At 49.7% G+C, this 27816-nt stretch overlaps 1 protein-coding gene across 3 annotated transcripts in view; it reads right to left on the bottom strand.

The window, feature by feature from the left end:
- The window catches only part of SPECC1 (sperm antigen with calponin homology and coiled-coil domains 1), a 106565-nt gene extending 78783 nt beyond the window's left edge, over positions 1–27782 (bottom strand). Inside the window, exons 1-4 of one of the 3 annotated variants that reach the window (XM_079955467.1) lie at positions 27613–27782; positions 17341–17454; positions 4488–4661; positions 2707–2842 (exon numbers count right to left, since the gene is read on the bottom strand). In XM_079955467.1, the coding sequence (XP_079811593.1) occupies positions 2707–2842; positions 4488–4637 (286 nt within the window). In that variant the 5' untranslated portion in view covers positions 4638–4661; positions 17341–17454; positions 27613–27782. Of the gene's footprint in view, positions 1–2706; positions 2843–4487; positions 4662–17340; positions 17561–27612 lie in introns of those variants that run through there. The other 2 variants (XM_079955468.1, XM_079955466.1) reach the window with 2 other exon arrangements.
- Between the last annotated feature and the right edge of the window lie 34 nt (positions 27783–27816).

The following is a 27816-nucleotide window of genomic DNA, read 5'->3' as shown; positions in this document are numbered from 1 at the left end:
CAGGCAGTACGGCGCCTCCGGATTGGCCAGTCCTGGTATAAAGACAAGGATGCTGACTTCCCTGACTTTTGCTCACTCGGAAGGCCCTGAGAGTTCCCCGCAAAAGGTGCCACCGAGCCCGGATTCCACTGGGGCCCTGTTGGCACGACAGAAAGAAAGTACAGAGATGCCAAGCAGTATTAAAACAGCAACACCACTCAGTCCGTCTCTCTCCCTGCAAACATACAGGGAGGCGGTTTGTTTATTCTGCCAAGGCTGCTTTGCCAGAAAGCTTGTTTGTTTGCTGCCAGAGCCTTGGCCCTAGCAGGCTAGTCAGCCAGCCTCCTAGGGAACAGGCACCGGCTCCTCAGACACAAACGCTGGGTTAGTGGGTGAGACATGTCTGGATTGCAAGACCAGCGCCTAAAGCTTTCTAGGAGACAGCACAGAACCCCCCTCCCAACGCACACACTCACATGCTTGAAATGTGAAGTTTGTGGCAAGGCACCACAGAGCCTAGGGCTTGCTGATCAGAAGGTCGGCGGTTCAAATCCCCGCGACGGGGTGAGCTCCCGTTGCTCGGTCCCAGCTCTTGCCAGCCTAGCAGTTCGAAAGCACGTCAATGTGCAAGTAGATAAATAGGTACCACTCCAGTGGGAAGGTAAATGGCGTTTCTGTGCGCTGCTCTGGCTCGCCAGAAGCGGCTTAGTCATGCTGGCCACATGACCCAGAAGCTGTCTGGGGAAAAACGCCAGCCACCTTGCCTTATAGAGCAAGATGAGCGCGCAACCCCAGAGTCGTCCGCGACTGGAACTAATGGTCAGGGGTACCTTTACCTTTACCTTACCCGCTCCTAAGCCATACCGTTATGATGCACATTTCTCTCTCTCTCTCTCTCTCTCTGGACCATTTGTTCGAAGATTCAGGACAGAGAAAGGGAGCCCTTCTTCCCCCAGCACATAGTTCAACTGTGGAACTCACTCCCACAGGAGACAGTGGCAGCAGGGAGTACCAAAGTGCAGGGGCTGCCGCACTAAAAAGAACAATTCCTTACAAATGCACAACGGTTGTTATGCCGCAGCTGCGCTGGTGCCAGTTCCGCAGAGCAAAGTGGTCGACTGGGCACATATGGGGTACATGTGTAAGGATATCTTGCAGGTCATTGTCGCATTAAAGCTTTTGCAAACTGGAGCCTGCTTCATCAGATGTGCGAAGGGTTGCCCTCAGCTGATGACCTTCCACGGCCATCCGAGAGCAGCAACCACGAATCGCAATGGTGTTTGACAGACTGATCTCAATCCCAGGTGTGGGACAAATGAGTGGGCAATTTTTGCTCCCATTTCTATCAGATTCTCCGAGAATTCTTACCTAAGACAACATTTGCAGTAAGGTTTTCACCTACAGTATTTGGGCTGACCGCTGGCGCCCTCAAGTGGTTAGACTGCATAAATAACGCGGGGGGGGGGGGAGAACAGGAAATCCTGATAGCAGAGCCCCATTGAAGACAAGCAAAAAATAAGCTCCAAACGTCAATTCCTGCCATCCTTCCCCGCTGACCAGTCTCCAGTGATAGGAAGTTCTAGGGTAGTGGTTCCACAACTTTTTTGGGGGCACTGCCCACCCTTGTTTCTAGAAACTCACCCCCAGCGTCCCCTAGCCTATAGAAAGCATTATTCAGAGTTTGCGCGACCCACTGGAGATAATAAAACAGTAAAATTCAAAACCGAAACAACTGATTGCACATTTATTCAAAATCCAATTAGAATTTAATTAATTCAACAAAACTGACAAACCTGATCCAGCGATACCAGCTTTTTCAAAGCCTGGTAGTCATTTTTACCTCCCGAGACAGTTAACGGGTGTGTTTTTTTGGTGGAGGGAGGGAAGGGGTTAAGACATCCACTTACTTGTACATATGTATCTAACACATCATATGCCAGGCAAACACTCAAAAGGCTGCTGGTGTTCAAAGCTGCATTAACCAGTCTCCCCCCACCAAAACAACAGGGCACCCACACCCACACCCACAAAGCACCTTTAAGTCAGCTGCAAAAACTCAGAATAATTTCTCCTTTCAACAGCCATGGGCCTTACACTGAGGCCACATTCACACCATGCATTTAAAGTGCCACTTTAAAACAATCATGGTTTCCCCCCAAAGAATCCTGGGAGTTGTAGTTGGTTCCGGGTGCGGAGAGTTGTTTGGAGACCTCCCCACTTCCCTTACCACACAGCTACAATTCCCAGAGTTCCCTGGGAAGAGGGACTGGAGATGAAACCACTCTGGGAATTGTACCTCTGTGATGGGGGAACAGGGAGTCTCTGAACAGCTCTCCTCAGCCTTAATGAACTACAACTCCCAAGATTCTTTGGGGGAAGCCATGACCAATTAAAGTGGTATCGTAGCTCTTTAAACGTATGGCTTGTGTGTGGTCTTGGCGCCGGTGTGACTTCCCCCAACGAAACTTGGGAGCTGTAGTTTGTTAAGGGGAACCCTGACTCCCCAGACGAGTTTCAACTGTCAGTCCTTCTTCACTGGGAATTATAGTTCCAGGAGGTACTTGCTGGCAGCATCCTGCCCTGCCCAGCCTTGGATCCCCCACATTCTCCCCATTAAATTCTCCCCCAGATGAGTTGATCACTGCGATGAAAAGCGAGTCGCAAGAGGGTCGCTTTAGCTTTCTGGCTGGAGACCCCACGCCCAGCTTTCATCACCCCTTCCCCTACCTGAGACGGGCCGCAGTCGGTTCTCAGCAAGCTCGGAAATGGCCCCCGTGGTGATGGTCTTCTTCAGCCGGGAGCCTCCTGAGGCTGCCATGACGCCTGGCTTTGTGAGCATGTCTTCGCTGCTGGCTCTCTTCAGCTGCAAGAGAGGAGAAGGTCAGAGCGCTTTGGAGCCGAGATGGGAAGAAGAGGCATCGGCTTAGATTTCCCACACGCCCATCCCTGCAGGGCCTTCTTAGCTGTGGCCACCAGGCAGGGCTGGATTAGTGGTCCAGGGCCCAGTGGCACGGCTGGATCAAGGCCTTTTGAGACCCATCCTTTGGGTGGGTGGGGGAGCCATGCCTGTTTAAAGTGATATCAAAGTGCTGTAAATGGAGAGTGCAGATGCAGACCCTCCAAGTGCCCCCCTATTTTCCAGGGACAGTCCTGGATTTACAGAAGCCGTCCCGGTTTCAGATTTGATCCAGGAATGTCCCACTTTTCCTTAAGACTTCCCTATTTTCATTTGAGGAATGTTGGATAGTATGGAGCCATGCGGCCCCTGAGTCAAGCAGATAAGTAACTACGAAACCTTTAGAAGACATCTGAAAGCAGCCCTGTATGGGGAAGTGTTTTTTAAAATGTTTAATGTTTTATTATGTTTTTATATATGTTGGAAGCTGCCCAGAGTGGAAGGCCTACCCAGTCAGATGGGCAGGGTATAATAATAATAATAATAATAATAATAATAATAATAATAATAATAATCAGTGCTTTTTTTCTATGGGTACCCCTAAACATTTTGTGAATCTTTGCGCTTTTGTCCATTTACTGTATTTATTTCCCCCCAATTTGAACTATAAAATGGTGATTTTCTTGAGTCAAAATGTGAGTACCCCTAAACATTTTTTTTGGAAAAAAGCACTGATAATAATAGTAATAGTAATAGTAATAATAATAATAATAATAATAATAATAATAATAATAATAATAGAATAGGATGTCCCTATTTTTCTTGGAGAAATATTAGAGGGTGTGTGGCCTTGATTTAGCAACCCTTTCCTTCTCCACTCATCCACTCATAGCCATCAAGGACTTGACCTCATTTGCCCCCATGACGGGGACACCTGGAAAACTTCAATCCCACCTGACAGACCACATGGCTCTCTCTTTGAAGCAGGAGATTTAAGCATCTCTTTTCAAAGAAAAGAAATAAAATGAAATAATAAAAATAATAATGAACCAAGGCTCGCTCCTCCAGAGAACGATTTCACCAAACAGCCAGAGACGCAGGAGGGGAAATTAAAAAAACAGGCTCTCGAGTTCTGTGGCTGCTGCAGCGACAGCATCAAACCACTCCTTCCCTCCCCATTCCAGGCCATCGCCCTCCTTTCATCTCTTGGGCCAACTCACAAAAATGTGGGGTTTGCAGGCGCAGCTGGAAGACAGCCACCTCTCTGGTAGCCAAGCCACTGACTGGCTGAAGGAAGAGAGACATCTGAAGGGCTTGACGTCTTTGGCAAGGCTTCTCCCGCAGCTCAGGGCTGGCTTGCCTTTTTTGTGGGGCGGTGGGAGGGAGAAGAAAGGGGAGCTGACTTCCTGACCTTTACGCTTCTGGAACCAGTCTCTGCGCAAAGCTCTGATGTCCCGTAACAACCTCCCTCTTTTGTTTCCAAGGAGCTTTGGTCGACCGAAGCTCCACGATTTGACGCTTCCTGCTGCCAGCACGGGATTTACGGCCGAGCGGAGGGTTTAGCAAGTGTCTAGACCTCAAGACTGGAGCGGACGACCAGCCCGAAACCCACCTTGCTGAGCCGGGAGTCGAAGGCGAGGGAGGTGGATGACTTGGAGGTCTTCATGCCGATGGGGGCGGAGGGCAGAGGTTTCCCTCGTTCTGTCCCATGGCACCCCTGCTTGGAGAGGGCCGTGCTCCACGGCCTGGTGGCCCCCTTCATCTTCCTTCCAGGTGGGGAGTCAGTCTGCAAAAAAGGAAGAGGGAATGAGGAAAGGGAGGCAGGGGGGAAGCTCCTGCTAATGGTACCAGTGCAGATTTGTTTTTGTTTGTTTTTGGGTTTTTAATTGGAAATTTTATTTACAACATAAACCCCCCACCCTCCAACACAGAAATCCACCCTCATTAAACGTCAACATAACATACAATAAACATATCATACAACAATACAAACAACCAAATAAAAGACTTCCTTTATCCTGTATCTAGCCTCCTTATTTACTTCTTATAAGCTGTTTCCTTTATGAATAATTATAAAGATTTTTCTAATTATAACTTAAATATCCACAAACTCTTCTGCAGACATTAATCGAAACAAGTCCAGGTATGTATTTTAGGGCACTGTTTTGTGACGTATTCTCTGCATTTTCCCCATGCTTTTTGAAGCTATTGTCTAGTGTGATCTCTAACTGCCTCTGTTAATCTAGCCAATTCAATATACTCTAACAGTTTGTCTTGCCATTCCTTTTTTGTTGGCACAGTTTCTTTTTTCCAGTTTTTAGCAGTTAGGGTCCTTGCCGCTCCTGTGGCATAGAGGAATATTTTCAGTTCCAGTGCAGATTTGGAACAGCTTTACACATACTAATTTAGATGCATAGGGGTATTGATTGCTGCATTGCAGGGGGTTGGGATGAATGACCCCCAGGGTCCCTTCCAACTCCACAATTCTATGATTCAAAATACAGAAGTAACTGTGATTATCGGAGCAGATGTGCAACACATTTCCCCCTGCACATCACCCAAAACATAGACGGGAAAGGGTATGATTTTGAATATACTTTACACATACTAATTTAAATGTCTTTTTTTTTAATTACTATTATAGTTTAGTTCTCCTTGTAAAAGGTTGGCAGCTTCTTGTGCCCACCTTTAAAGGCTGAAAACCTTTTTGTTGCATCAGACTTATGCAGGCAATTTAAAAAATCCTTCCACAATCATTGACCCTTTTATGGTTTTTATTGTATGGTTTTATGTTTTGTTGCTCTAAACCGCTTTGATTTTTTAAAAATGGCATAGCGGTATATAAATATCTTTAAATGAATAAATATATTCTTGAAGAAAACACTTTGAGGGTTTCTTTTTCTTGCTATACAGAAATTGTATAAAACAAATAAAATAAAATGTACACTGTCTTGGCCAAAGTTCTATATTAATGCATAATTCTTATATAAAATTTTGATTCATATATTTCTGTTTCGCTACAACCCATATTTGGTTGCCTTATTCTCACAGTCGAAATAGTACGCATAAATGCATTTTATTTACTTATTTGTTGCAGGTAAAACTCCACTTCTCCTCCCAGGAGCTCAAGGTGGTGAGTATTTTGCTCCCTTCCCCAATTTTATTCCTGCAACAACCCTGTGAGGTAGGCTAGGCTGGGAGAGGCAGTGGCTGGCCCAAGTGAGCTTCATGGCTGAGTGGGGATTCCAACCCTAGTCCGACACGCTAACCATTGCACCACACAACCACAGAAGCAGTAGTGATTACTTGAATATAAATACCTTCCAGCGCACCATCATGTGCCCACATGACCTTTGTGTATTGATGTACTGTACCTGTTCATTTCTGATGCCCAGGTGCAATTTGAAGCCCGCCCACCCAGCAAAGCAGACAGTGTCTCAAGGTAGAGTAGGACATGGGGACAGCCTGCTGAACCCCTTTCTCCACTCCACTCCCCGGCAGAGGGAGAACATCTGGCGCAAGCTGACACAGCATCTGGAAGAGATATTCCACATGTTCTCTGATTCCTCTCTCTTCACACAGAAAACATCACAGAAGGATCACAAGAGTGATTTTCAGCTGCCACAGTTTTAGAAGCCCCCCCCCCTCAACAGTAGCCCCCCCAAAACTGGAGGGATGAGAGGCCTTGAATTATCACTCAGGCACAAACTCTGCAGGCAAGAAGGTTTGTTTTGTTTATTTATTGCTTTTGCATCCCACCTTTTCTACTCTGAGGAGGTCAAGGTCACGTGTACGGTCTTCCCCTTCCTCATTTACTCCCCACAACCACAGTGCAAGGTAGGTTAGGGTGAAAAAAGGCTGTAAGTGGCCCATAAGCTTCGAGACTGAGCGGTGTGTCTCCCACGTATATGTTAACACTGTCGTGTAAAGTCCTAAATGACTGGGGTCCCCAACAGTCAAAGGGCCGTCTCCTTCCATGTCAGTCTGCCCGGGGGTTAAGATCAGCAGAAGAGACCCCCTTGGCATCACCCTCTGTGGTTTGAGGAGTGCTGGAGCATGGCACCAAGGCCTGGTTGAAGAGGAATGTTTTTGCCTGGTGCCTAATAGTATACAGTGATACCTCTGGTTGCGAACGGGATCCATTCCAGAGGCCCGTTCGCAACATGAAAAGAACGCAACCCGATTTGCCACTTCTGCGCATGCGCGTGATGTCATTTTGCACGTCTGCGCATGCGCGAGCGGCAAAACCCGGAAGTAACCCTTTCTGGTACTTCTGGGTCGCCGCGGGACATAACCTGAAAGAACGTAACATGAAGCAGACGTAACATGAGGTATGACTGTACAATGAAGGCGCCATGTGAGCCTCCCTGAGGAGAGCATCCCACAAATGGGGAGCCACCATAGAAAAGGCCCCTTTCTCGTGTTGCCACCCTCCACACCTCTCATGAAGAAGGGCCTCAGAGGATGATTGCAGAGTCCGGGTAGGTTCATATGTTGAGAGGCGGTCCTTAAAAGTTCAACTTTCTGACAGTGAGAGTTGTTTGACAGTGGAACAGAAGGTGGTGAGCTCTCCTTCCTTGGGATTTTTAAAGTAGAGGTTGGGCGGACATCTGTCAAAGATTCTTTAGCTGCAATTCTTGTACTGCATGGGCTCGGACTAGATGGCCAACTCTATGGTTCCATGAGAGTCATAATACGCTTTAAACTGGGATGCTTTTGCAACCTGCCCTGGAACCAATTGATTCAGGGAGAGGCCTCGAAGCACAAATAATAAACATATCGGCGACCCGCCTGCCACGTATGTCTGGGCACCAGGTGCCCATCAATCTGTCATGTCGCTAGTGCTTGTCGAGGAAGGAACACCCGCTTGTCTTTTATTAAAAAGCTGCCTTTCAATTCTCTCCCGCCCACTCGCCTGCCTTCAAAGGACTGGTGTTCTTGACATCCGGTACAAAAAAAAAAAAAAACCATGGGTAAAGCAGAAACGGCTGGCTAAGATTAGTTGCCGTGGGGCCTCTGCTGGGAGACAACCCCTTAACCCTCTCCTGGTGCGATACTGCGATTCGTTTGTGCTGAAAGGGACAAAGTATCGGCTGATAAGGGTTAAGGATGGGCGTCATTCTCCTCTGTAAATAATTCTGCCATATCTCTGCACGGAGCTTTTGACCAGCCAAATTCAATCACCTGTGAGGCTGATGCACAGAGAATTGTCCACACTCAGAGGAGGGTGCCCGTTGCACCCCTGCGCGGGGCCCACTGCCTTCCAGTGAGAAGGCACACCTGCGACAGATGCAGAGCAGGCTTCTCCAAAAGGCACCAGGTGATTATTTTTTTTAGCCCTCCTCAAAAAGCAAAGCAAAGTCCTATACGGCCTAGGACCCTCGTACCTATGGGACCGCCTCTCCTGGTATGTCCCATGGAGGACCTTACGGTCTTCAAACAAAAACATCTTGGAGGTCCCAGGCCACAGAGAGGTTAGGCTGGCCTCAACTAGAGCCAGGGCTTTTTTGGCCATGGCCCTGATGTGGTGGAACGCTCTGTCACAAGCGACTAGGGCCCTGTGGGACTTGACATCTTTCCGCAGGGCCTGCAAGACAGAGCTGTTCCACCTGGCCTTTGGCCAAGGCACAGCCTGACCCCCTCCTCCGGTAATCCTCACAGAACTCTAGCCCAATGGTTGTCATTAATTTGATTTGAACTGATTTTAGAATGAATTGATTTTAGAATGCTGTGTTACTTTTATAGTTCTTAGCCGCTCTGAGCCCGGCTTCGGCTGGGGAGGGCGGGATATAAATAAATTTTTATTATTTATTATTATTATTATTATATCAGGCAGAAGAGCAAGATGTGCCTCGAAGCTTCGGGCGGTGGTCCAAACCGAAACCCCACAGTTCTTTGACTAAAGCAAAAAGATAGATGGGTCAAAGAAAGGCTCTGGAGGGGGGTGTTATGGGGAAGGGGGAGGCTGCCACATCTTCCCTACCGGGGGTTACAGAAGTCAGGAAACAGCAGCAAAGCCAAGATAGGGCTAGGAGAGGTCGAAAGAGACTCCCTCGAAGCCCGTTGGAAACCGCAGCGTTTGAGAGATACCAACCTCCTTGCCTGACTCATCTCGGTCAGACGCAAGCCGGCTTGAGAGGTGGCAAATTTTCGACTGAATGGTTTTTCTGTAAGTTATTTGACGTCCCTGGATGAAAGTGTGATTATAAAGAACGGGGGGGGGGGGGGAATAATAATAATAAAGGGGGGAGAGAGAGAGCTGGCAAAGGAAGCCAATAGATGGGGAGGATGGTTGATGGAGATTAAGATTCGTGAAACTCATTGATGAGGAACCCAAGCAGGTGCCAGGGAGCCTGGTGGATTCCCTGCTCTCCGCACCCCCAGCCCACAATACACATACCCGGTGCTATTTTTCTCACCACGAACACCTCCCTCGTTCTCTCAGAATGGCAATGGTGCCCCCGAGAGGTGCCAAAACTGAGTTCCTGTGAGTTCCCCCTGGGGAAAAAGCTCCTGTGGTGTTCAGTGAGCAAATCCAGCTTGGGGGGGGGGGTAGAATTTCACCAGCCTGGATCTCAGGGCTTCTGCCTCGCAGAAAAGGCCCTGTGATGCTACAATTTAAAAATGTTAACGAACTAGGCCACCACAGGCATTTGACAGGTAATCGATATGCAATCAGCACTGCCCGACACCCAGCAGGAAAATAGTTTCCTTAGCATGAGACAGAGAGAGATGGGAGAAGAATAGCTGGGGGTTTCTAATAGGGAAAACTGAAGCCCACGAAGCACTCCCTGACTGGCTTCTTTTGGGCTTGGAAGAGCCAGGAAGAGCAGCGGCTGGGAGTTTGGCACACAGAATTTAGACTTGTGGGCTAGAAGCCTCAGGAAGTTGGAGGGGAGGTGAACAAAACCCAAACAGAACTGCCTGGCAATCCTGTAAACACAGACTGGACTTCTCTGGAGAAAAGTGAAATATAGAGACAGTCCTATTGGCTCGGTTGGTAGAGCACGAGACTCTGAATCTCTGAGTTGTGGGCAAAAAGATTCCTGCGTTACAGAGGGTTGGACTAGATGACCCTTGGAACCCCTTCCAACTCTGCAATTCTATGGTTCTACAGGAGCCACCGGGAATTGATAAATATTGTTATGAGTTTGGAGAGGGAGGAGGCTGTATGCAAGATCCTTCTAACTCCTGGATCAAGCAAGTGTTCGAATATAAGCCAGACTAGCTTCCTGCGTTGAGGCGATCGCTTGGGTGACGGGCCATTAAGAGCGCCAAGGGAAGGGGCTCTGGGTGAGATGCAAAATGGGGGGTGGGGGCTTGCTAATTCAGGTTAATTAGAAGGACAAAGCCAGAGTTAGGTGTTGAGAGGCAGTGAAGTGACTGAGAAGTAGAGCACCCTAAAGATACGCCAGTCTCCGTTGTGCCACATTCCCAAAAGGAAACACAGACCTCGGAACCCCTGGAACCCCTGCAGTCTCGCACAACAACAAGGTGTGCAACAAGGCCTATTTCCCAGTTATCCCAACGCATGTATGCGTTAATTCCCCCTGGAGCTCGATAGAAGGTGAGAGACAGTTAGAGGTCCAGAAAGGTAACAGAAGCTGCACAGTGGAGTTGGGGCAGCATTAGCCCTCCAGGTGCTGCCAGAGTCCAGCTCCCAGCAGACAGCATGGCTGAGGGTCAGGGATCACAGAATCAGAGAGTGGTAGATTCTAGCCTGACCCCCTGCAATGCAGGGCTCTCAGCTAAAGCATAACCTCTGCTTAAAAGCCTCCAAAGGAAGGAGAGGCCACCACCTCCTGAGGGAGACCATTCCACTGTTGAATGGCTCTTGCTGCCGGAAAGTTCATCCTGATGTTGAGTCGCAATCTCCTTTCTTGCAACTTGGTTCAAGTCCTGCCCTCCAGAGCAGGAGAAAACAAGCTCGTTCCCTCTGCCATATGACAGCCGTTGAGATATTTGAAGAGCGCTGTCATATCTCCTCTCAGTCTCTACTTTACCAGACTAAACATACTCAGCTCCTTCAACCATTCCTCATCAGGCTTGGTTTCCAGACCCTTGACGGAATAGCAACACCCTAGAGGTCCCGGGCCCTAAGGAAGTCAGATTAGCCTCAACCAGAGCCAGGGCCTTTTCAACTGTGGCTCCGGCCTGGTGGAACGCTCTGTCTCATGAGACCAGGGCCCTGTGGGATCTGACTTCTTTCCGCAGGGCCTGTAAGACAGAGTTGTTCCGCCTGGCCTTTGGGTTGGAATCAATTTGATTCCCTCCCTCTCTTTCTTTTTTCCTTTCTCCTTCTGTGTTGGAACTCCTATTTGGGGACTTCCCTGGCTTTTTTCTGGCCCATGAAGGACGTCTAGATAGTTAGCCTTGGTGAAGACTTGACGTTTTCATCCCCAAAAAAGTTTTTTATTTGAGTTTCCACTGAAATGAGGCTGCATTTTAATGTTTTTATGTTGTATTTTAATCTTGTTTTTTAAGCTGTATTACAATCAATTGTTTTTATATTTGGTGTTAGCCGCCCTGAGCCTGGTCTTGGCTGGGGAGAGCGGGGGATAGATAAAATTTATTATTATTATATTATTATCATCCTGGTCGCCGTCCTCTGCACACCTTCCAGCTTGTCAACATCCTTCTTAAACTGTGACGCCCAGTGGCGTAGCGTGGGGGGTGCAGGAGGGGCCGGCCGCACCGGGCGCAACATCTGGGGGTTAGGGTTAGGGGGCACAAATCCACGGGTTAGGGGGTGCAAATTACTTGCCTTGCCCTGGGTGCTGACAACCCACGCTACGCCACTGGTGACGCCCAGAACTGGACACAGGGCTCTAGGTGTGGTCTGACCAAGGCAGAATAGAATGGTCCTATTACTTCCCTTGATCTGGATACTATATGAAGGGATGATGGGAGCTGGGTTAGCCAGCCCTGGCCCAACAGTTACAAGAGTCTGCCTTTGTTAGCGCTCCAGTTTGCAATCTCATTGCAGCCTAACCCTGATGCCAGCCTTCTCCAGCTTTCTCCCCAGCCACACGCAGAAACCAGTGAGCTTCTGGAACACCTCATCCCACTCTTGGAGAAATCCAAGAGGCCTTTTGCATCCATACAATCTACCCCCAGGGATGGAGGCAGTCTGCCTCTCTGAATACCAGTTGCTGGGCAGTTGTACATGGGGAAAGGGTTCTGTGTTGCCCCTGGATCTTCCTCGCAGGCTGGCTGCTGTGAGAACAGGATCCTGCACTGGGCAGGCCCCCTTGGGCCTGATCCTGCAGCAGCCAGGCTCTGCCCCCTCTTATCTCTCATGTGGATCTGAAACTTCACTCCACCCACCACCCTGGCTCTCTAGATTTCCTGGCAAACGGCAGCCTTGCATTCCATGAGGGACAGAAAGGAATTGTTGTGTGCTAAGATTCGTCGAGATGCATCAGCCAGAACTCACTGACACGTGGGGAGGAGGAGGAGTGATGAAAAGCCGAGCTTTTGCAAAAAGCTCCCCCAGTTCAGTGAGCTTCTCTAGATTTACTGCTGTTTTTAAAAGTATACCTGCCATATATTTGCAGAATAACTCGCAAACCCCTGGGACTCAAGAGCATGACACCCTGCGCAGGACAGAGTGACGAATGGGCCCTGGGGCAACGTGGGCTTAAGTGGAACGGCTATGTCATTTTCGTTGGTTACTTATGTGTATGAAAATTATTGTTTACGGTGCTAAAAGTAAATCCTTAGTTCTTTTCAGGCAGTATTTATTTCTATCCTACCTGCATATACCCCGCAGCCTTAAACAGGAAGCTGCCCCCCTTTTACTGAGCCAAATCCGTTGGTCTACCTAGCAAGATTCTGGTCCTCATGGTTCTGAATTAAGGGGTGGTTTAATAGGAGAGTCTACGAGCTGGATCCTTTTTTAAGTCTGGAGACTGAACCCGGACCCTGCAGCATCCAAAACAAGGACAGTCTCACAGAGTTTTCTAGCTCAGCATTGTTCACCTTGCTCAGTACTGCCTACACTGACTGGCAGCATCTCTCCAGAATTTCAGACAGGGAGTCTCAACTAGCCTGACCTGGAGATGCCATCAAGGACTGAATGCAGAGGAAATGGTCTACTATGGAGCTACGGCTTTTTATCATACAAAGAACTCCAGGTGGGTCGCTGCATCCAAACGCTACCTCAGAACCAACCCATCAAAAATATATTCACAAAATCTACAGTTCACAGTCTAAAAAACTGAGTGAAACACACCCACACATCTGTTGCATCTTCTACACGGCATAGGCTGATGCTGACAACTCAAAACGTGTGTGTTTGGGGGGGGGGATAAATGCTTCTACCTGGTGCCAAAAGATAGTCCATGTCGCACCAGCCCAATCTCAAAGTGGCTGGGGAAGGATATTCCACAATTGGGGTGCCACCACTGAGAAGGCCCCGTCGTAAAACATGGTAGGCTGCACTACGTACCTGACCTCCCACCAACCTGGTTGGCGCTGCGTACCTGAAGGAAGCAGGGTAGGGGTGAGGCTCCTGCCGGTACACTTGAACTGAACTGCCATTGCATCGCTCCTACCCATCTCCACCCTGGGATGCAGCAGCGACTCAGACGGCAGGAGGTCTGGCAAGCCTGCCCACAAGAGAACAACGCTCCACAAACCTACCCAAACACTTATCCCAGCAGCCGCTGCAACATCCCACGGCAATTACATCTGGTTGGAGAACAGGACCGCAAATCTGGGAAGTGTGTGGATTACACAGAAGAGAGACATTTTTGGGTTTGCGTGCAGGGCTTGCCGATCAGAAGGTCGGCGGTTCAAATCCCCGTGACAGGGTGAGCTCCTGTTGCTCAGTCCCAGCTCCTGCCAACCTAGGAGTTCGAAAGCATGTCAAAGTGCAAGTAGATAAATAGGCACAGCTCCAGCGGGAAGGTAAATGGCGTTTCCGTGCACTGCTCTGGTTCGCCAGCATCGGCTTAGTCATGCTGGTCCCATGACCCAGAAGCTGTATGCCGGCTTCCTCGGCCAATAAAGCGAGATGAGAGCCTCAACCCCAGAGCCGGCCATGACTGGACCTAACGGTCAGGGGTCCCTTTACCTTTTATTGGTTCAGGTGGGTTTGCGTTAAAATGAGAACCAAACTGAGTTCTTCTCCCCCATCCCTACTCACTACACATATGAATAAAAATGTTGAGGTTTGGTCCAAGGCCACCTGGTAACCTTTGTGGGTGAATACAGGATTTGAACCCAGGTTTCTACATAATCTTAATACATCACAAGGAAAAGGCCTCACTCCTTTCTATTCCTTTTGCTTGGAATGGACTACTTCAGATGACAGAGGAATCTTCTCCAGTGGAGGCAGGGTGACCATCTGTCAGGGATTCTTCAGCTGCGACTCCTGCCTTGCAGGGGGTTGGGCTAGATGACCCTTGCGGGTCCCTTCCAAATCTAATATTCTATTATTCTGCCAGTCAATCTCATCAGACGATCCCTAGAGCTCTAGGAGACATAGTCAGTGCTGAATACCAGTTGCTGGAAATCGCAAGTGGGCAGAGAGCTGCTCTTATGCTGAGGTCCCATTTGGGACATCCGGTTGGCCACTGTAAGGTCAGGATACTGTGTTAGATAGGCCTGATCCAGCACTCAGGCTCTCTTCTGATGGTCTAACGTGATAATAAAATGCATCCAAAACCCGAAGAATGCTGGAAGCGGAAAAACTATAAAACAAAGATGATTTGAGGAGTGGGTGGGGAGGTGAATAGCCCCTCCTCCTTTCACTCAGTGCAATAAGAGCAATGGGAGTGCCTGGGCTGGATCAGGCCAAAGGCCCCCCTATTCACAACCATCCTGTTCCCCACAGTAGCCAAGCAGGCGAATCTGGGGAGCGCAACAGCCAGATGTGAAGTCACTGGATATTCTCCTACGGTGGCTGGCAATCTTGGGGACGCTGCCCTTACACATGGAGGCTCGTATTAGCTGCCACCTGTGGCTGACAGGAGAGGGCAGGCATTGCTGCCCACACACTCGGCAAGGAATCTGCTCACATGCTGTGACCCGTTCAACGGCAAAGGGGAATTCCTGAAGATGTTGCTGGACTCTAAATCCCATCAGCCCGCAAGCCAGCCTGGCCGGTTCCCTATCCTGCCTGCCGTCAGTTCTGCTGCTTTTGCAATATATCCCCCCCCCCCCACTTTCTCGCCTGCTGTCACTGGGAATGCGACAGAAGAAGTCGAGCCCGCTGGATGAGGCCAGTGGCCCACCTGGGCAAGCCTCCTGTTCCCACAATAGACAAGCAGCTGCACATAGAATCCTAGAAGTGACGTGATCCCAGAATCATGGATTTGGAAGGGACCCTGAGAGTGATCTAGTCCAGCCCCCGAGGTGGGCTCGAACCACCCACCTTCTGGTTAACAGCCAGATGCACTGACCCACTGCACCCCACGGATAGCGAACAAGCAAGCAGGACCTGGGAACCCGCTGCAGCTCTCCCCACCTGCAATTCCCAGGAAACTGATGTTCAAAAGCGCTTACTACCTCCAGTCGTGGAGGCAGAACACAGCCACTGTGGCTAGGAGCCATCAATAGACTTCTCTTCCAATAATAATAATAATAATAAATTTTATTTATACCCCGCCCTCCCCAGCCAAGACTGGACTCAGAGCGGCTAACACCAGGTATAAAAACAACTGAAAAAATACAACTTAAAAACAAGATTAAAATACAACATTTAAAAAATGTGTCTCGTCTTCTTTTAAAGCCATCCAAATTGGTGGCTGTCACTGCCTCCTGTGGGAGCAAGGAGAACACGAGACCCTTGAACTGAGGGTCATGGATGAGATGGGCTCCCAACTCTCGTTGGCCCTCGCCCAGCATGAGGATGGATCTGGGGGTGATGGGCTCCGCCTTCCCCCAAAAAAGGAACCCTGGGAACTAGTTATTTTGCAGACTATGGAGGATGGGGCTGTAGTTCAGTGGCAGAGCACCTGCTTTGCATGCAGAAGGTCGCTGGTTCAATCCCCGACGGCGTCTCCGGGTAGGGCTGGGGAAGAGACTCCCTGCCTGAAACCCTGGAGAGATGTTGCTGCCAGTCAGTGTCGGCAACACTGAACAAGATGGGCCAACGTTCTGCCTCAGTGTAAAGCACCTCCCTGTGTGTTTGTATTTCGAATCAGGCCCTCAACTCAGAACCACAAGGACTTTGTGCTTTGCTTTTATTTGGTCTGGCTCTGCATGAGGCAGATTCCTATGCTCTCATTTAAGCCAGCTCTTCACCACAAGGCCTGGAATCTCATTTTATTTTTAGGGGAAGGGCTGTAGGTCACGGGGAGAGTCTGCATGGTCCAATTCCAGGGTCAGGATGGTCCCTTCTTCTAAAACCCTGGAGCGCCGCTGCCAGCCAGTGCTGGCAATACTGAGCTTGATGGACCAGTGGTCTGACTCAGCAGAAGGCAGCTTCCCATGTTCAGACCAGACTATGTTTATTCATGCAGCTCAATGTCATCTGCTGCAGACAGAATCTCTGCCATCCCAAGGACAGGTTTTTTCCTACCCCCCATCTCCCTCTTCCCTCTCTGGTCCTTTCTGGGGATCAAACCTGGAACCTTCTTCCTGCAGGGCACCTGCTACATCTCCTGAATTGAGCTAAAACTACCGCCACCTGTCTTTTCTCAGCCTTCCTCATTCCAGGCAATCCGTAGCAGAGCAGCCCTGGAGAACGCTCCTGGGTTGCTGTTGCTAAGCAAACTCCAGGGGAGGGAGTAGCCAAGCTCAGGTGGAGCCTCCAGGTGCAGAGAGAGTGTACCCCCAGATGCTAGAGTAAAAAAAGGAGGGGAAGAGGGGAGACATGCTGCATTTGTGCCCCTGGGCTTCCCAGGAGCGCCAGCCCGGCTCTGTTGGAGAGGCAAAAGCCTGGCTGAGATGGTCTGATCCAGAGATGCTTTTGCACGAAGCCAAGAGACGCTCAGCCCGTCTCTGTCGCTAAGGAAACTCCGCAGAGGGGGGGAGGGGGGAGCAACTGACAGCAACCACAGCAGGTCCTTTAATCCGGCTAAGCACACATGCATGCACAGGCGCCTCTGCTAGATTCAGGAGACACAGGGAGGCGAAATAATATTATTTTTTTGCAAAGCGTGTCAGCTTCTGCAAGGAAAAAGGGAAGCCACGTTCCACGTCTTCTGAGGTTTCTCTCTCTCTCTGCAATCCAGCGGAAGGGCGCGGAAAGGTCTCGGAAAAAGCAGAAGCCGAGCAGCCTTTTTCCGGCAGGGTGCTGGCTCAAAAGGCTGGGGAGGAGAGAGCACATACGGTCCAGCTCCCCCCCCCCCCCCCGTTGCCCCATAGGGGGCTATTTCTAAAGCATCCGGAATCCCCACCAGCTGGCAAAACACATGGGGGGGGGGAGAGAGAGAGAGAGAGAGAAAGAGGGAGAGATGCATCTCTCCATCCCTGCCGATAAATAACATTTTAAAAATGCGGAGAGGGGGACTCACTTGTGCCGTGGGATCGCGCTCTTTGCTGCATCAACAGGAGTGCCGTCCGCCTCCAGCCTCGCCTGAGCAGCATCTGCACACCAGACTCAGAATGCAGAACTCTGTGGAGCTTCTCTGGTCGGAAAACCACATTGCAATGAAGGGGGGGGGAGAGAGAGAGAGGCTGCTTGAGAAATGATTCACAGACGGAAGCTTACGATGGTGGTGGTTCCATTTCTTCCCCCTCCCTTTCTTTTTTTGGCATTCATACACACACAGGCAGAAGGCAGCTCACTAGCGGGCTGCGAGGAAGGGGGGGGGGGTAACGAGCCAGGGAGCCTACCTGGACCAGAGGAGTTTCCGGGGGGGGGTAGATTTCTGCAAAGTGGAAGGGATGGACTTCTGCATGCAGCACAAAATTAAACTTGCTCCAGTAGGAGGCAGGAATGGCCACCAACTGGGATGGCTTTAAAAGAGGCAAATTTGTGGCTAGGCTGTGCCTCCATAGTGGAAGCAGCAATGCTTTGGAATACTGCAGGAAGGGAGAGTTGCTCCTGTGTTCGAATCCTGCTTGTGGGTTTCCCACAGGCATCTGGGTGGCCGCTGGGAGAACAGGAGGCTGGACTGGCTGGGCCACTGGCCTGACCCAGCAGGCTCTTGTTACGGTCTTAGGTCCCAGATCCAAAGGACCCTTCTCTGTCCGACACCCTGGAGGGCCACTGGTGGTCCCAGCAAGAGCAAGGCAGAGCCAGAAGGATAATTGTTATAACCTGGTGCAGAGGGCCGGCGCTTGGGTTTCCTGTAAGCGTTGCTCTGTGTCTCACACACTCAGCGATGGTGACTCAGATGAACATGGCAACGGATTCCCTTTACAAAGGGGGGGAGGGCATGGCTTGCATGCAGAAGAGGTGCCAAGTTCGATCCCAGGCAGGGCTGGGAAAAAGATTCTGAAAAACTTTCTATTCTTATGATAGAGGCACATGCAATGACAAATGTATTGGAGAGGCAGAGATCAAATTGAGGTCCCCTCGCTCTTTTCTAATGCTAGAGATCCAGGTTGGCCACTGGATTCAGGACTGACCAGCAGGAAGTGCTTCTGCACGCAAGTGTGGGATTAACCTGTGGAACTCATTGCCACAGGATGTCAAAATCGTAGAGGACAGGCCTAGCCAAAGGCTACCTAGCCTTGATAGCTTCACAGAGGCTCTGCGTGCAGGAGAAATTTTCTTCTGCGTAGGCACGCAAAAGCACAGGAGCGGGTTGCTGACCTCATTGGCAGGCGCTCAGATCCCGATTAACTTGTGCGGCGGGCAAGATCAAGGCCAACTGCCCGAAGGCTGGCAGAGGTGCTTCTACAAAGCAAGGACCCCGTGGGGCCCCTTTTCCTAGCCCTGCCTGGCAATTACACCTGCAGGCTTCTGCATCAAAGCAGGTGCTCAGTTACTGAGCTGTCCCAAGATCCTAGTCCTCATGATTCTGAACGAAGGCAGATCAGGCACTTTGCCCCTGAGCTACACGCCTTCCTTGGCTGTATTTAATTCTGACCCTCAAAAAAAAGGACATCTTATCTCCCTCTCACCACTGCGTCCCAGAGAGCAGCTGGTTCCATCTATCATGCCAGGCTGTTTGCGCTCTCTCGAATTATTAAAAAAATTGCCAGCTTCCATGCTAAAAAAGACAGCAAGGGACCTGTGTGGAGAGGGCTTAACTTCAGACAGCTGTGCACAATTATGTGGCGGACAGCTATAAACAGCCCAGCCGATTCCTCCCTGGCCAGCTTCCCCAAGGCTGGCTTAGCAAGAGGCGCCACCATACGCTCTCTTGGACCGGGGAGAGGCTGGGAAAGCGCTTCCTGTGCTGGGCGGAAGTTCCTCTGGGGCTCCTGGGCGGCTGAAGGTCAACTACAGTGGAGGGTTGTCCCCAAGGCTCTCTGTTTCAAGGGATCTCTGGGGAGAGCAGCCTCTTGGTGGGGGGGTTCACCTCCTCACTTGAGGGGCAGGATGTGGATCAGGGCCAGTGGCGGAGGGTGGAGTTTGATGTCCCACCCCTCTTGTGGCGTCTGAAGCTTGTCTCCCTGCCCCCAACCCAGTCTCAGAAAAGGCAAATGACAAGGTGACAAGGAAACTTCCCACAATTCCTCAGGGTGATGCAGGACCAGGGGCATTGTGGGAAACGAAGAGGGTGAGGCTATATCCAGCCATCTCCCGGAGCTGCTAAGAGCATCAGACAGGAAGGAATAACAGTAAGAAGGGGTCCTTCTGGGCACCCTCGCTGCTGCGCGAGTCGTGGTGCCAAAGAGCAAAGTTCTGGTTGAAACAAGAGCACGGATGGTGAGGTGAAAAAGGAACAGGGAAGCCAAGACACACAACAGCCAATCCGGACTTGGGTTGGACTAGATGACCCTTGGGGCCCCTTCCAAGGCGACAACTCTTTGATTCTACGAACTACCTAAGGAGACTGGTCATAGTATAGATCAGCCTCTGCCCATCACTGCCACCAAAGGAAGCCCTGAGTGACTTGAGGTTACAAAATGACATAACTATTTAAAAAAGTTAAAACGAGCAGAATTACGCTTTCTGGAGAATTTAAGCTCTGCTGTTGTGTTTGTAAAAGGAGACACTCTGCAGGTTTCTAGTCCTCATGGATGCAGGTGTGCCCTTGAAAGCAGAGAGACAACTCCTAGAGAAATCTCAGGAGCCAGAAAGCTTGTCAAATAAGATGCCCAGTAATAAGAAAGGGAATTTTTTTTTGGGGGGGGTCTAGGTGGGAAAATGCCAACCTGCTTTGCAGAGCAGCTGCCTTCTCCTCGTGACAGGAAACATGACCAGTGGGGATAATTTGTGGAATGCATGTACAGTCGGCGAAATGCAGGCTTCTGTGGCGAAAAAATCTGTGTTTCCTTTTAAAGAAGTTTTTGCAACACCCTGTTGGTCAACTGTACTGCGGTCAAAGGTACATCTATTTTATTTTATTATTATTTCACAAGATTTGTATACTGCTTGGCTGTAAAAAACAAACAAACTACTGTACAACGAACAAACTTCAAAATGCTTCACAAAAGGAATAAAACTGTCAATAAAAAGACAGTTAAAAACAACCCTCAGGTATTAATAACTAAAATTGATGGTAGGCTAAAAACAGATTTATGTCTGCACCCATGAGGACTAGAAACCTAAGTTTCTCTCTTTTTTTAAAAAAAAGCAAACACCTTCTCCTCCTTTGCCCCGCAGCATGCAAATTTAAGAGCTTCAGTTAAACAGAAACACAGTGGAAGGGAGTTGTGAAAACAGCTTCTTCCATTATTCTGCCAGCGGAGAAAGTCAAGGAGGGAGGAAATCAGTTTTTTTAGGCTCAAGGGAGCTGTTACAAAAGAACGCCCAGCAGCTCTTGGCTTCCTGGCTGCCTTTTCCAAGCCTTATATTTTTGGACGCAGGGTGGTTTTCCACACAACCACTTTTAAGCTTCCCCTCCCACCCCAAAGAGGAAGAGAGCACTTAGCAAGCCAGAGGAAAGAAATAATAATGATAGAGATGATCATCAGAATAATGAAAAAGAGAAGTGCTTGAGAAACAGGGGCAAAAAGAAGCCGCCGCTCATCTGGAGACTGTTCCCCTTTTCCTTCTGAGCTTGCACACTGAATCTGTTGGCTTTGCGTTCCTACAGACGGACGAACCTCAAGTGCAAGGAGACAAAATGAAGCTATTGCTGCTCGATCCAGTCTCTGTGATTACCGGTATTTATTATGATCTGATCTGGTATTGCTGTCATAGAAGTATTCATACGTTGCCTTCTCATAAAACATCAGTGTGCAGCAGTATAAAAACATTTTTAAAACACACACACAAATAAACAGTTGTTAAAATTACTAGCTGCTGTTATGTGTCCATCATTGCGTCCTGCGGAGGGTGGCGTTTTATGCCGCGATCTCTTAAATATGGGTTTTAAGCAAGCTTGATTGCAAGAAGCTGCCCTGTATCGGGTGGCCAACAAATTAATTAATTGCCTGACCCATCGTTGCTGGGATAGGGTGTAAGATGACCAAGGAATGGAGGCATGCTATTACTTCCAAACTGAGCAACTGCATATTTAGAATTAAGGAGCAGGGCGTTCTTCCCCCACGAGGCAGAAGGAGGAGCACAACTCAGTGGCAGAGCAACTGCCATGCATGCAGAAGGCCCTCGGGATCAACCCCCAGCTGAAACCCAGGAGAGCAGAGCATAGAGAACACTGAGTTAGATGGACCAATGGCCTGACTCAGTATAAGGCAGCTTCCTAGGTTCCGATTCAATCCGCCTCACGCTAGGAACCATGAGGACTAGAACCCTTATTCCCAAGGGAAGAGCTTAGTGGGAGCGTGCCTGCTTTGCACGCAGAAGGTCCCAGGGTTCAACCTGGGAATGCCCCCATGTCTGAAGATCTGGGCTGGGAGAGAGAACCCCAATCTGAAATCCTGGAGCGCCGCTGCCAGTCAGTGCTGACAATACTGAGTCAGATGGACTTAGGGCCCTCGTATTTACGGGACCGCCTCTCCCGGTATGCCCCGCAGAGGACCTTAAGGTCCATGTATAATCATAGTTTCGAGGTCCCGGGCCCTAAGGAAGTCAGATTATCCTCCACCAGGCCAGGGCCTTCTCAGTGATGGCTCCGACCTGGTGGAATGCTCTGTCCCATGAGACCAGGGCCCTGAAGGATTTAACTTCCTTCTGCAGGGCCTGTAAGATGAAGCTATTCCACCTGGCTTTCAACTTGAACTTAGCCTGATCTTTTATTCCCCTTCCTCCCCTTTTTATGAAGATTACCCGCTCTGGGATCCCACAGCTAATTCTCCCCTGGTCTCCTTGCTGGCCCAAATAGGACTAATTTAGCCAGCTAGCCCAGGTGATCATCTAATGTTTATTGGATGGATTTCCCCTCTAAATTGATTTTTGAGTTCTGAATTTATTGTTATTCGCGTTTTATATTGTATTTTATGCTATTTTTTTGTTGCATCAATTAAGTGTTTTAAATTTGTTGTTAGCCGCCCTGAGCCCGGTTTTCTGAACCAGGAAGGGTGGGGTATAAATAAAAATTTATTGTTTCTTCTTCTTATTATTATTTATTAAACAGCATAAGGCCACTTACTGTGCTGTTACGGGACAGGGCTGTTTCTCAGAGGCAGAGTGCCTGCCTGGCATGGCCCGGGGTTCAATTTCCTGAAAGTATCTCCAGTTAAAAAAAGAAAAGGGGGGGGTGAAGGGGGGGAATCTAGACTAGAAGATGATTTGGTATAAAAGGCGGCTTCTAATGCCTGCTGGATTCACAACACACTGCCCACTCAAGGCTTAGCTCACAAAAAGAGAAACTGAGGGACGCTGGCAGGGAAGGGAGACGTGGACTCTTTTCAGAAACACTGGCCATAATCACAAGGGAAAGAAAAGGAAGCCACAATGTTTGGACAGGCCCATAATTAGATGGCGAGACGAAGGCCCTGATCCCGCTCAGACTGAAGCCTCCGAGCTGGCAGAAGACGAGGCAACAGTCCAGTTTAAACCACAGGCCGTTCTGAGGGTTAAATGCTGGGGCTGTAAATACCACTAATAAACTATCCACTCCCAGTCCTTGTGGCCTGAAGGAAAGTAGGGGTAGCAGGGGCCACAGAATAAGATCTGCCTGGAGCTACTGATGCGAGGAAACTTTGGAGCGGATCCTGCCAAGTTCGACAGCGTGGCTGCCTCCGAGGGTGCTCAGCGGTCCGGGCCCAGCTAAAAAGAAAACAGCTGAGTCGTCAGCCGGCTTCCCCTGCGTCATCACACAAGCTGAACTGCTGATTCCTCAGGATTTCGGACCCGCCGACGCAGTGGGCATGGCGCGTGGGTGGAGCAAGCAAAGACACCAAACAGGAGAAATTGGCAAGAGGTGGGCAGGCAGAATATATCCAAGGGCATATGGAGAGCAGAAAGTCCCAAGAGAGAGAAAGAGAGTTGAGTTGGATTGCTCAGGGAGAGAAAGAGAGGGATCGGCGTTGTTGCATAACCAAAAGCACCACCTCTCTGGGGGGAACTTGAGCATTAAGAGCTTAGGGAGACATCCAGGGCTGAGAGACAGACAAGTGTTCATATGGATGCAGCTCTGAGGGCCTTCTGGCGGTTCCTTCATTGTGAGAAGTGAGCTTGCAGGGAAGCAGGCAGAGGGTTTCTCGGTGGTGGCACCTGCCCTGTGGAACACCCTCCCAGCAGAGGTGTGCAAGAGTGTGTGGAAGCTAGCCTGCAATACAAAGCTAAAAATTACAACTGTCACCTCTGCGCGTGTGGCCCCCAGAAAGTGAATGTGGCCCCGGGGCTGAAAAAGCTCCTCTGCTTCTATTGCCCTATCCTTTTTCGCCGAAGGCCTTCTGCATGCATAGAGCACATGGTCCACTGATGAGCCCCAGGCCCCAATCCATAACCTCCGTTTTACTCGTGGTTCAGCGACGCCCCCCTCGCTTTAAGGGATAACCTCCCTCCTCCCCACCTGCGATGGTCCCCCTGGACCAAGCTGTCAATCACGCCTCCTTCAACACACTTTATTAAAAATAGCAAACCGATTATTTCTGCCGCAACAGCCATAGCCGCTCAGGGAAAGCTGGCACCCGCCTGCCAGCGAGGCACCCTGTTCCAGCAGTCGCTATGGTGACAGGATATTTAAAGGGGGAGCAGGGAAGAGAAACGATCATTCTTCTGCACAGGGTGGGTAGGAGCACGCCAGGCTTGCGAACGGAGGACTGGTTCACCAGCAGTTCCAAGCGAGCGTGGTGATGGAACAGTGTTCCTTTCCTCTCCAAGTTGAGCAGGCAAATGTCACATTAGAGCAGCATCACTGGCCGAATTATGTAACACAGCAACCCTTTCCAATGGAACACACACGTCTTTGAAAAAGTCACACGCGCAGCAATGGAATATGAGCACTGAGAAAGCCTGCAGGATCAGAGAGCCCACAAGAGCGCTCTCCACTCCTGAGGGTCCCACCAACTGGTATTCAGAAGCATTCCTGCCTCTGACCATGCAGGCAAAGCATAGCCAATCTGGCTATTAGCCATCAATAAAACTCCCCTCCATGAATCTGTCTAATCCTCTTTTAAAGCCATCCAAGTTGGTGGCCATCACTGATTCCTGTGGCAGGGAGTTCCACAGTTAAACTCTGCTCTGTGTGAATAAGCTTTTTAAAATTTGCCCTGAATCTTCCACCATTCAGCTTCATTGGATGCCCACAGATTCAAATGTTATGAGAGAAGGAGAAAAAATATTTCTCTTTCCACTTTCTCCCATGTACAGTTTTATAACCTTCAACCATGTCACCATAGTATGGAACCTACCTAGTAATATGTTTTTGAACTTACGAAGCTTTAAACTTCACATCAAATCTTCACACCTAATATGAAGGGCCGGCACTGATCAGAAGCTGCTGCCAGTTAGAGTGGACAATATTGGCTTAGATAGACAAGAAATCTGAGCTGGAATGAAGCACCTGCAACTGTTGGTGCCACAAGAGACGGATGCGGGAGGCATTTTGGAGAAAGAGCCATCACATTCCACGCTATTTCCTTGGGTTAAATAGGTTTGGCAGGCAATTCAAAAGCCTACAACATCTGCTTACTCCCCAATGTGAAAACAAGTTGTCAGGGACTCAGCGGGAGCGCAGGGAGGAGAGGAGATGGAGAGCGAGGGGGAGCAATCCGAGGGCAGCGTAGGAGAATATGACAGCAGCCCGATAGATTCCGTGAGCCTCTCCAGCGAATCGGAAGATTCACAGAAGGGGGCGCCGATGGGCAGGGCAAGGGGCGACCCAAGGGGGACACCCCAGAAGCAAGGGGCCAGCGGGGACTCCCAGAGCAGCAGTTGGAAATCAGGACCAGCTTCCCCACCAGAGCGTAGTGGGGGGGAGGAGTCCCAGGTGTCAGAGCCCACATATGCACCACCAGCAAGAGAAGATGAGTCAGGGTTGACCACGCCTCCATCGGAGAGCGAGTTAACGGTCAAGAGGAAAGTTGCAGGCTGGGCGCGCGCGCCAAGTTCAAAGGTACAGGCGAGCGGCACAGAAGGTAGCCCGGATAGGGAACCAGGTCCTAAAGCCCGCCGGAAGGAGGGGCAAGAATCGTCAGGGTCAGCGTCAGAGGAGTCCAGGAAGGATGAAACCCTAGCGGGCAGGAGGGCCCAGAGGAGAAAGGAACTTAGGAAGAGGTGGAGCAAAGCGAGAGTCTTAAACTGGTGTGGAGGGGGAGGAGACTCAGACGGGACTTCGCCGGTCTAAGGTCGAGACGTAGAGCTGCACGCTGCGGCTTTAAAATGGAAACTGAACCTCAATAAAGACTTTTGTACATAACTACAGCCTAGCGTTGGTCCTCTGTGAGCTGGGACCTGGAGGCAGCTCTGACACAAGTGCACTATGAAAACCTGCTATTCCAGGGGTGGCCGAAGACATTTTGCGCCTGAGATGGAGTCAAGATGTACAGTAAAGCTGGCAAAGTTTTTGGGACACTTGAGGGACACTAAGCAGCACAGAATGGAAGATGGCAGGATCCCCAAGGACGTACTCTATGGAGAGCTGGCTTCAGGGACTAGGCCTGTCAGCAGACCAATTCTGCAGTACAAAGATGTCTGCAAAAGCGACAGGAAGGACTGGCAACATTAACTTTGTCACAGCCTGTGCAGAGCTTGTCTGAGACTTGGAGCAGGAGTCTTGTTAGAATAAAATTATAAACAGACAAAAATTCAGCTGGTCCTTAGCAGGGGGCCCCAACCAACTGAGCCCTCTGAAGTCTGGGGCAAGTGTACCCAGTTGCCCCCCACTCTGCATGGGCCTGTCCTGTCATATGTCCTTGCAGTGCCTGGAGACAAAACGGTCAAGTTGTATATATCCACAGCAGTGACCAAAGGAGGAATGACAGCTGGGAGGAGCACAAAAAGAAACAACATCTGCAGCAGCAGCACTGGACGCTTTCCATCTGCCCCAGCTACAACAAAACATATCTCTCCCATATCAGTCTCTACAGCCACAGCAGACGCTGTAACTATCCAACAATTTGACTTCACCCAGGGATTTTCCCTGCCATAACTCAGTTCCAGCACCTCTCAGGTGGGTGCCATTGCCATTATAAGACAAGGGAGGAGTTCATTGTGAGTTCCAGCCCCTCTTTTTCTTGAAAAATAGCACTGACTTCGGTTCACCCCATTGTTTCACCAGACATATGGATGTCAACAACTGTGGGGGGAAAATCCCACAACTGCTTTTTCCTTGGGTGTGGGATACAGTAATAATAAAAATTTTAAATAATTGATCTGCTGGCTTTTTGCAACATCCCAAATCAACTGCTCTGTGGCAGGCCCATTTCAAAACCGCCTTCAAGTATCTGGAAATACTTATTTTCTGAGCCACCAGTCTTCCTCACACCCCCAACTCTTAATTAGAGTTGGTACGCCAGTCAATGTATTTATGTTATGAAGGGCAGTATACAAATTTAATTAATAATAATACATTGTCAACCAGCCACTTTGTATTTAACTACAATCAAGCATTATCATAACTTCCATGAAAGCCCCAGGGTACATAAAAGATTTTAAAAGTTCACTATGCCACAGGCCCTGGTGGGTTAGAACGTCAGGCTAGGCCCAGAAAGGCCCCAACTCAGCCACAAAGCTTACTGAGTGACTTTGGCTTTGTAACAACTGCCACCTCTCAGCCTAACCCACCTAATAAAGTATTAGCGAGGATAAAAAGGGATATGGAGGAGCCACACTGAATGGAGAGTCAGATCAAAATAGCACAACCCAGATAGTATGATATAGTTGGTCAGAGTGGCAGACTAGGGCCTGGGAGACAAGGGTTCAAATCCTCACTCGGCCATGAAGCTAACTGGGTGTGACCTTGGGCAACAGCCACTGCTTCTCAGCCTAACCAACCTCACAGGGTTGTTGTGGGGAATAAATTAGAGCTGGGGCAGAGGGAGACCATGTATACCACCTTGAGCTCCTTGGAGAAAATGGTGGAATACAAAAGCAATAAATAAAAACGTAACTACCGGTGTTCAGATTTGTGCAATGGCTGAAACACTTGGTCAGTTGGCAATCAAGGCACAGCCTTGACAATTCCACCCCACCCCTCAATACAGCATTGTAATAATGTAATTATTAATTGAATATATAATATGGTATAATAATTCAGCCCCCCTCTGCAATATCAGGGAGCCCCTTTACAGAATTCGGGTGCCTCTTTTCTCCCTCAGCAGCAGCCCTCAAGGACCCGTCAGTTCTAGGCCTGCCTCACCTGGAGCACACTTACCTGTCCCTTCCAAAGATGCTCCCGTCTGGTCCTCCTATGCAAACTCTCGCCTATGCAACGGCTCCTAGCACGCCCGGCAGGGGGCCACCTCGCGCAATCAAGCTCTTCCACCGCCCCAGAAAACTACACGTCCCATGTTGCTTAAGGCCATCCCCGCAGAGCGACGCGCCTGGAGTGCATGCCGGGAGTCGTAGTTTCGGCGGA

The sequence above is a fragment of the Podarcis cretensis genome (assembly GCF_951804945.1).
Source record: "Podarcis cretensis genome assembly, chromosome: 15".
In the NCBI taxonomy this organism is placed as follows: domain Eukaryota; kingdom Metazoa; phylum Chordata; class Lepidosauria; order Squamata; family Lacertidae; genus Podarcis; species Podarcis cretensis.
The sequence above is the reverse complement of the archived record's forward strand: the minus strand, read 5'-3'. Positions and strand labels throughout refer to the sequence as shown.